The sequence below is a fragment of the Ruditapes philippinarum genome, unplaced genomic scaffold, assembly GCF_026571515.1.
Source record: "Ruditapes philippinarum isolate M1 unplaced genomic scaffold, ASM2657151v2 ctg23212_1_1_1_1, whole genome shotgun sequence".
Classification (NCBI taxonomy): Eukaryota; Metazoa; Mollusca; class Bivalvia; order Venerida; family Veneridae; genus Ruditapes; species Ruditapes philippinarum.
Window position 1 is genome coordinate 1 of NW_026854914.1, and position 10,175 is coordinate 10,175.

The window sequence follows — 10,175 nt, forward strand, 5'->3', positions numbered from 1 at the left end:
ATTTCTTTTAAAAATTTTTAGCTAGAAGATATTGATAACCCGATGGTGCAACATTGTTCAATAATCTTATTTCTGAAATGACAACCTTTTTGTTTCAAATATCTATCATTTCCTACATACAAATAATTTAATTATCAGCTGACTGGACAAATAGAAATCCACCAAGTTAGAAAAATGCGCCGTACGTTATCATTGATATTTTATACGCCATACGTTATCATTTCCGGAAAATGCCCCGATATTAATATTTACACCAGTAAATCTAGCCAAAATGGGCATGAATGATAACTTGACAACATATTACAAATCTTTAAAGTCAGTGGTTTCAGTTAATATACATATATGTAAAGAAACAGCGAATTTGAGTGAAGAAGCCGTACGTTACCACGATCAAACCGGTGGAAAATTCTTTCGCTTCGAATCTGGTGACGCGCATTTCAGAAGAAGTACGGGACGAAACTTCATGAAATAAATTTCTGTGTGCCAGGAAAATTGTGGAGAAGGTTGTTATATGTACCTTTACACAAGAACATCACGAATTTCAGAGAAAAAAGGGAAAAACCTACTTTTTGGCTGTATCCGCCATCTTGTTTGTTTGGGTAACGAACGGCGTGATTCCTCCCCTTGATCAAAGACTTCAAAGGTAGATTTGGGTGTTGTGCTTATGTCTTACATTTATTTGTAATATTTTTTCAGGAAGTGTTCAAGGAATTCAGTAAACTGTCACCATGTGTGTTAACAAGGTCTATATTACAGGTAAAGTAGTTGCACAGAAAATAGAAAATGAAAATAATTGAGGAAAAAAAAAGCATTAAACTATACTGATTAAGTACTGTTCTGAGCAGGTTTTGTGAATTTCCCCTTTGTACAGGAGAAATTGGAAGCTTAGGTATTTTTACCAACATAAACATAGTTTTACACTGCGCAGAACTGACCAGAAGAGTGTATAGAGTCGAATTTGAATGTTTATAGGGAGTACACATAGAATTGATAGAAAAATATTATAGTGATTATAGTTTATAGAATTCAATAATAGTGTATAGAAACTTTTCGTGTTAATGTTGTATATATATAATTAAACTCGGAAAAATAGAAAATGGACTTGTACTTTTTATAATTATAGTTGTCTACATGACACCCTTCTAGGACATGACTGTAACCTTTTAAAAATGGTTAAAACTAATAATTAAATGAGGTCATAGCATTTTTTACGTGCTGATATAATATCTAGCATATAGTGATTAGTTATCACCATTATTTATCTTCATATACCTACCTACCTTTATCTTTTAACAAGATAAAATACTATGTCAAATTTTTCGCATTGTTCATTATATACAGTTTTCCATATTTGTAGTATTTTTTTTTTCAGTTGTCATTTTTACCTCCAAGTAGAAGAGTATTTGGAAAACATACACTGACAGACTTTCTCAAAGATTCTGTGAGAGCATTTGTCATGCCTCCTGCACTCGCACCAAAGTTTGTAATATTTTTGTAAAACTAAATACCACTCAATATTATGTAAAAGGCTTTGTCAAATATATTGAATGTGTGTAAGTTAAATAATGAATTTATGAAACAAGTTAAAAAAAATTATATGAAGTGAGCCTCTGGCAACTGGCAAGCATGATATGAGCAGCGTCATGACAAAACCAACATACTGCGTTTGCGACCAGCATGGATCCATGCTGTTCGCCTACAAACCCTATTACAAGTAGAGAAACTGAAAGCGAACAGCATGGTACCTGATCAGACTGTGCGGATGCGCAGGCTGGTCTGGATCCATGCTGGTCGCAAACCCATTATGTTGGTTTTGTCATGACGCGGCTCATGTTATTTTATTCAACAAGTTCAATAAATTCAGTAATAAAGCTACATGAATATGATATTCTATTTATTACATACTGAAAATAAAGACTACTTAAAGTGAAAAAGAAAATCATTTTTCATTGACGCCAGTACTGGTCACTTCCATTAGTTAGACTACAGACTTGTTAAAATAAGATACAAGTTTTTCTCAGTAATTCAACTTTTAGATTAATATTTTAACTAAAAAAATTTTGTTTTGTTTGGTTTTATGTTGCACCAACACAGTATAGGTCATATGGCAACTTTCCAGCTTTACTTGTGGAGGGAGACCTTGGGTGCCCTTCTATGCTTGAACGGGCACCTGAGTAGAACCACCAATGTTCAGAAAGCTAGCTTGATCATATGACCTATACTGTGTTGGTGTGACATCAAACCCAACCAAAAAAAAAATGAGCCGTGTCATGACAAAACCAACATAGTGCGTTTGCGACCAGCATGGATCCAGACCAGCCTGCGCTTCGCGCAGTCTGATCAGAATCCATGCTGTTCGCTATCAGTTTCTCTATTTGTAATAGGGTTGGTAAGCGAACAGCATGGATCCTGATCAGACTGGGCGGATGCGCAGGCTGGTCTGGATCCATGCTGGTCGCAAACGCATTATGTCGGTTTTGTCATGACACGACTCAGATATCCGAGTTGTTTGTATATTTAACAGAGCACCCATCTATAACAATCCTGATGTAAAACAGTATGTTGACGCTTTGATGACCCGAGCAGTGCGACCTATATGTACAGTGTTACAAATAACTGGTCACAATCGTGCACGACAACGTGACAAGTGGGCACACCTGCTGGACGAGATGGCCAATCTACAAGATGAGGTTTGCTTTAATCTATTATTTTTTTTACTGTAAAATAATTGTTATTCATGCAGCACTAATTATAGCCTTAATTTTGGAGGATAAGCTGATTTATAGATTGAAGATTTGAATATAGAATGACTGTTATAATCTGATTTTTAATCTCATCTTAGGGTAAGTAATCAGCTCCTTATTAACTTCAGAAATCAGAATCACAATGAGTGTGAAACAAATACAGTGGCAATTAGATCTACATGCAAGAAATAACTCGAGTAGATCACATTGTAGATTTTACCAAACCCAATATAAACCAAAAAAATTAGGTATGTTTTTTGTTTTGTTTAATGCACAGGCTGATAAGGTAGATGGTTTCCTGCACCAAGTCCAGATGAAGACTGACCCTAACAGACAGTATGGTTCAAGTTTTGGTACATGGGTGTTATATTATACATTACAAGTCATGATCAATTATACACTGTCAGGCTTCGAATTAGAGCTGTATGCACCATATGAATATCATTATGTATATTGGTAAGTTTGGTTATAACTTTTTTAATGATGTAGATATGTATTTCATTTCAGCTGAAGCTGGTCAGTGTGTCATGTTCTTGTTTTGTTTGGTATTAAGTCCAAATGGCTCTTCTTAGGTCATTTGGCAAAGTTAAATTTAATTAAATTAAGTCTTAGACGAAAAGGTCATTTGCTCTTTCTTGCTGTCATGATTTTCTTTTACAACATTGAAGAGTGAGAACTCCCCATATGTTAAGTTTTAATTTTAACTTTTAAACAACTATGAAGAAAAAATAAAACACGTTTTAATTAAATTTCTCCTTTTTTCCTTATACACTGATCTGCTCCTATTAATTGTTTTAATGCCTATGTGAGTGGCTTTTATACAAATATCTCTCGCCTTAAATTGTGAAATGCATGAAACATGTGAAAAGCATTTAAAGCGAAATCATGAGAAAAGTCAGAAAAACAAAGGTACTTGTATGAGTTATTATTATTTCAGATACTTGTATGAGTTGTTATTATTTCAGATACTTGTATGAGTTGTTATTATTTCAGGTACTTGTATGAGTTATTATTATTTCAGGTACTTGTATGAGTTGTTATTATTTCAGGTACTTGTATGAGTTGTTATTATTTCAGGTACTTGTATGAGTTGTTATGATTTCAGGTACTTGTATGAGTTGTTATTATTTCAGGTACTTGTATGAGTTGTTATTATTTCAGGTATCTATATGAATTATTGTATTCCTGGTTATTTTCCACCATTCAGCGTGCAGATTCCTTTGTTATAGATCATGAAGCCTACATAGGTAATTGTAACATTGATACTTTGTCCAAAATGATAAAATAAATAATATTGTGGACGACCTTAATCTGTCAGAGCATACTTTAGAGCAGTGGTAGTATTGAATCCATAACTGATTTTTCCAATGCAAAAAGTGCCAACCTAAAAAGGAGTGACACAGGAAGGATTTAAGCTGTTGAAGATGTTTAATATTTTTTTATTATAATGCAGCCAACTTAGTCTCTGACTAACTTTCCATAGGAAGGCGTAGTGTTTAACCAGTTAGACATGCTGTTTAAATGAATGATTATAAAAACAGTATCATTGACAGTCTATGTTTAATAGAAAGTCAAAAGTTTGGCAAAGACTCTATAAGGGCAGTTGGCTATCTAAAGAGTATCATCTGACATTTTAAATATAAGTAAAATTAGGTCTTGAACATAATTTCTCAATGTTTCACCCTCTGTTTTCATCTTTATATCCTTAAATAAAGTTATGTAAAATTTGAAAAGTAAGTCATTGAATGCTCACACTATTACAGATATGGTGAGCAGTAAAGGTAGGGGAAGTAAGAAAGGAAAGAAGAAGAGGCGTTCTAAAGGAGTTCAGAAAGAGGCTAACATTTGCCAGGCTCAACAAAACATGTTCGGAGGATATTATAAAGTATTGCTTGTTTGTTGTTATTATTATATTTTTTTTTAACTCACTTGAGCACAAAGTGCTTAGAAGTAAGCTTTTGTAATAGCATGATGCCTCTTGTGTCTCTTCTATTGTGTGTCATTATCCAAAATGTATGTCTTAACATGAAGGGTCAAGAAATAATTTTTTCGACATTAATGTTCCATTTGTCTACACCAAATAACTTGTGTGCAAAATTTCAGATAATTCACTCTCCATTTTTCCAAAATGACTATTCTTATTGTGAAAATAATCCAAAATTCAAAAGCATTGCAATGCTTCTAACTCAAATTGATGTAAGAATGGCACAAACATATTATTTCAGTTTATTTCTGAGCATATTTCTTTATTTATTTTTTGCAAATTGTTCAGTTTTAAGTGCCCCAGCTGATCTATGTAAAAATTCAAATTTTTATGCATTCATTTATTTAAGAGTACATTCGTCTAAACTAGTAAATTTACTTTAAGTAGATGTGATTTTATGAATAAACAAATAAAATGAATGTATTAATTGACAGGCTGTGATGGGTTTACAATTAGCCAACAAATTAAAACATCCGAACTTTGAATATGATAAGGAAGAAGTACGGTATAGTCACAGATTTGCTCCATTTGCCTGTGTCTCAACACCACCCATGGTTCCTTATTCTCAGTTTAAGGTATGTATACTGAAACCAATTGAAATTAAAACCAATATATGTATTAAGCTGTTTTGTGAAGACCATAACCTTTAACCTGCTGAAACTGAAAGTTATTACTTTTTTGCCACCTTTATAGAGCTAGAGCCCATCTTGCACATCCGTGCAGTCTGACCTGGCTCTGTACTTTTGGCCGACTACATTGGGATATGTTCGCCTTCAAAGCTCAATAGGGAGAGCATTAGATTAGTAATCCAAGGGTAACTGGTCCATGGGCGAGGTTGTAATTTCTTTTTGAGATTGATCTCAAAATTGAGTCTAATGGTCATTTGTCTCTTGCTGCTGATTCCTAAATCTTGTTTGATTAGTAGTCAGTCACTTGCAAGGAGAAAATGGTTGCTACTGGTAAGTTATTGACCCCTGAGATATGAGCAAAAACATATGTTAAAATTTATGTGAAAACCAGAAATAAACAAGCAAACAAAAACAAATTTTGATATCACTAAAATTGATTATGGACCACTCTGAAAATGGAAGCTGGACAAGTCCATATAAGAAATTCAGCAGGTTATGGGTTAAGCACACTGAGTGACAGAGACATAGAGTCAAATAATGCAAAAAAGTGCAATAAAGTGATATGCAACAAGTTCCATAAATCACAAAATGAAAAACATGAATTTTATGTTCTACTTATATCTGAAATATTTTTAGCAAATATTTAGAAAAAAGACACATATTATCCTAAATGATTAACAAACAATTTTGAGTAGGTAATAAAATCAATGTAATAAAAATGAATTTGTAATGTACTTTGCAGTAAATCATATACAGTATTTATTTGTTTATGGTAACATAATATATGATATGTTCTTGTAGGAAATGACAAGTTTGGTACGATACTCTCCGATGCCATCCGCAGCTGATTTATTTACTACCAGTTGTAAATTCTTCCATCAAGCCAAAACACTTTACGAAACAATTCCAAGCCCTTCAGATGAGGTATGTGTAAGTTAGGGTGTAAAATATAGAAGCTCCTCACCACTGTGGGTTCGAATCCGGAATTGGATTCTTTCATGTGAGGAAGCTTATGGAACGTCGGTGGTTCTACTCAGGTGCCCGTTGGTGCTTGAAATAATGCAAGGAAGGACACCTGAGGTCTTCCTCCACCACTAAAGCTGGAACATCGCAACATGACATATACTGTGTCGGTGTGACATAAAACCCAGTCAAACAAACAAACAAACAAATAAAATGTAGAATATTAGAACTCAGATTCAATACCTCAGACAGTTTGATAGTTCCTTCTTTAACAAGTGAATTTAGTGTCCAGCTTTACTTGTCATCTATTGAAAACGCTATATTTCTTAAAAATTATGTGTGTTAATTTTCATAGAAAAGTGAAAGTCGATACTATATTAAATTCTGTTCATAGTTGCCTTCTATTTTTAGCTCACCTGTCACAAAGTGACAGGGTGAGCTTTTGTGATCGTTTTTCGTCCGGCGTCCGTCCTTAAACTTTTGCTTCAAATGACATCTCCTCATAAACCACAAAGCCAATTTCACCCAAACTTCACAGGAATGTTCCTTTGGTGGTCACCTTTAAAAATTGTTCAAAGAATTTAATTCCATGCAGAACTCTGGTTGCCATGGCAACCGAAAGAAAAAACTTTAAATATCTTCTTTTAAAGAACTCAAAGAGCTAGAGCTTAGATATTTGGCATGAAACATCTTCTAATGAGAGTCTACCAAGTTTGTTCAAATAAAAGCCCTGGGGTCAAAATTGGCCCCGCCCCAGGGGGTCATTGATTTTCCCTATATGCATATAGTAAAAACTTAAAAAATCTTCTTTTAAAGAACCCAAAGAGCTAGAGCTTAGATATTTGGCATGAAACATCTTCTAATAAGTGCCTAACAAGTTTGTTCAAATAAAAGCCCTGGGGTCAAAATTGGCCCCGCCCCAGGGGGTCATTGATTTTCCCTATATGCATATAGTACAAACTTAAAAAATCTTCTTTTAAAGAACCCAAAGAGCTAGAGCTTAGATATTTGGCATGAAACATCTACTAATGAGTGTCTACCAAGTTTATTCAAATAAAAGCCCTGGGGTCAAAATTGGCCCCGCCCGAGGGGGTCATTGATTTTCCCTATATGCATATAGTAAAAACTTAAAAAACCTTCTTTTAAAGAACCCAAAGAGCTAGAGCTAAGATATTTAGCATGAAACATCTTCTAGTGAGTGTCTACCAAGTTTGTTCAAATAAAAGCCCTGGGGTCAAAATTGGCCCCGCACCAGGGGGGTCATTGATTTTTCCCTATATGCATATAGTAAAAACTTAAAAAATCTTCTTTTAAAGAACTCAAAGAGCTAGAGCTAAGATATTTAGCATGAAACATGTTCTAATGGGTGTCTACTAAGTGTATTCAAATAAAAGCCCTGGGGTCAAAATTGGCCCTGCCCCGGGGGTCATTGATTTTCCTTATATGTGTATAGCAAAAACTTAAAAAACCTATTTGAAAAATCCCAAATAGCTAGAGTTTAGATATTAAGCATGAAACATCTTCTAGTGAGTGTCTACAAAGTTTGTTCAAATTAAAGCCCTGGGGTCTAAATTGGCCCCGTCCCGGGGGTCATTGATTTCCTTATATGTGTATAGCAAAAACTTAAAAAATCTTCTTTGAAATAACCGAAATAGCTAGAGTTAGATATTAAGCATGAAACATCTTCTAATAAGTGTGTACAAAGTTTGTTCAAATAAAAGCCTTTGGGTCAAAACTGGCCCCGCCCCAGGGGTGTCATTGTTTTTAACTGTATGTGTATAGTAAAAACTTAAAAAATCTTCTTTTAAAAAACCCATTGAGCTAGAGCTTAGATGTTTAGCATGAAACATCTTCTAATGGGTTTCTACCAAGTTTGTTCAAATAAAAGCCCTTGGGTTAAAATTAACTCTGCCGGGGGGGGGGAGGGGGAGGTCATTGTTTTTCCTTATATGTGTATAGCAAAAACTTAACATCATGAAACATCTTCTAATGGGTGTCTTAATTCCAAGTTTGTTCAAATAAAAGCCCTGGGGTTTAAACTGGCCCCGTTCCGGGCCTATATACAGGTGAGCGACCTCAGGGCCATCATGGCCCTCTTGTTCATACCAAGTGCTTCATAGAACTGCGTTTGTTGAAATAGTCAAGAATAATAAAGTGAATATTATTGAAGCCAAATAAAGCTTGACAATAAGTATGTTAGTATTCATCCGTAGCTGTTCTACAGAAATTAGAAATATTCTCCGGTCGCTATCGCTTGAATCGCTTCCATCAAAATTTTTGATTTCTGAAGAACAGCACGGATGAAAACTTACATAAACATATAAACTATGTTTGGAAAGCTGCATTCCTTATTACTGGCCAAATAAGTTTGGTCAATTCGTATATCGTATAAAAAGTGCCAGGTTTTTCAAGACACTATTTAATCATACTGTGATTACATGTAGTGTGTAGAGTTTAAAGCGTAACATATTTTCTCAGTGTGTATTCAAAAGATGTTTACTATACAGTCAAACGTGTATTAAGCGACCGCGCAAGGGAAACACCCAAAACGGTCGCTTAATGAAACGGTCTCTTAAGATAGTCAGCATGATATAAAAGTCAAAATTTATAAATGACATCTTTCTTATGAAGTGGGAATGTTTTTCAACTTCATTTTTATATAAATGTTGAATAATTAGTACGCTACGATAATCTAAATGGATGCAAATGTAAAAAATAACTTTCTGATATTTATTGACAAATAACGTACATGTTTGACATTTTTTCCAGAGTTTTTAACTTCTCCGTTGTTTTTCCTTGTCTCCAACACGTAAACCCTATTAGTGAAGATGTTTTCTGTTGTGCATTTTTTCATTTGAAATAAACAAACTACATCTAATTGTTATGATTAATTTAATTGCTGATCAAGTTCAAGGTCAATTCAATGCAGTCTAAATGTCAACAAGCGAAGCGTACACACCATCTCAGTAGGGGCGGAGTGTTGCATTGTTTTTCCGATATTTTTGGATAATACACGTCACGGGTATACTTAACTTCATTTGCATATGCTAAAACGGTTTGGGAAATAGAGTTTTTCACACGTTTATTTGTTGTGTTTTGATTGTTGACACTTGTGACATTACGAGGTGGCGTTCTCTAAAAACACAATTACTTGACAGGTAAAAGTGGTCGTTTAATGAAAAGATTGATCTCAATTAGGTGACTAATTAGCGGTCGCTGGTCACGTTGAGTAAAAGTCGCTTAATACATTAAAGATATAGAGAGAAAATGGTCGGGGGGAATTTAAAGTGGTCGTTTAAGACAAAAGTCGCTTATTACACGTGGTCGCATGGGCAAGTTAGACTGTATATTACAAAAGAGACTGTATATTAATGACCAGTTGTTTTTTCCTTTCAATATCAAATTTGAGCATAATATATCTTTAATATAGTTACATGTTATTTATGCCACATAATAAAGTAACATTGTGTTATAAAAAACAACAACATGAAACTAGAATTAGATTTTATTCATTGTTTAAAGTGAATAATCGTGATAATTTTGAAATTACAGGTTCAAAAAGCAATTAAAATAGCGAAGACAAACTTTGTGATGATGAAGTTGTTAAGTGGAGGCCATAAACATGATTCACAGGTAAAATATTTTCTTGTTTATAATACCAGTGTTCATAATATTACTGAACATTTGTGAGTTTTGTTAAATACACATTTCTTAATGTATTGAAAAGATTATTATTTTTCTGTAGTTTGAATATTTTTCACCTATTTACAAATGGCATTGTCATTTTGTGAATGTAAATACCAGTACAGAAGATAAAGACACACTATAGTCAGGTGACCATGTTCAGAGTTCATG

At 34.0% G+C, this 10,175-nt stretch overlaps 1 protein-coding gene across 1 annotated transcript; it reads left to right on the plus strand.

Moving 5' to 3' along the window:
* Positions 1–696: 696 nt before the first annotated feature.
* LOC132741505 (N-alpha-acetyltransferase 35, NatC auxiliary subunit-like) lies at positions 697–9,953 on the plus strand (the record flags this gene model as incomplete). Its single annotated transcript, XM_060729692.1, is given in 9 exon segments — positions 697–756; positions 1,373–1,479; positions 2,525–2,690; positions 3,022–3,200; positions 3,906–3,991; positions 4,508–4,629; positions 5,163–5,303; positions 6,159–6,281; positions 9,873–9,953. Coding segments are annotated over 9 exon segments (1,065 nt in total), but the record flags the coding sequence as incomplete, so codon positions are not given.
* Positions 9,954–10,175: the final 222 nt, after the last annotated feature.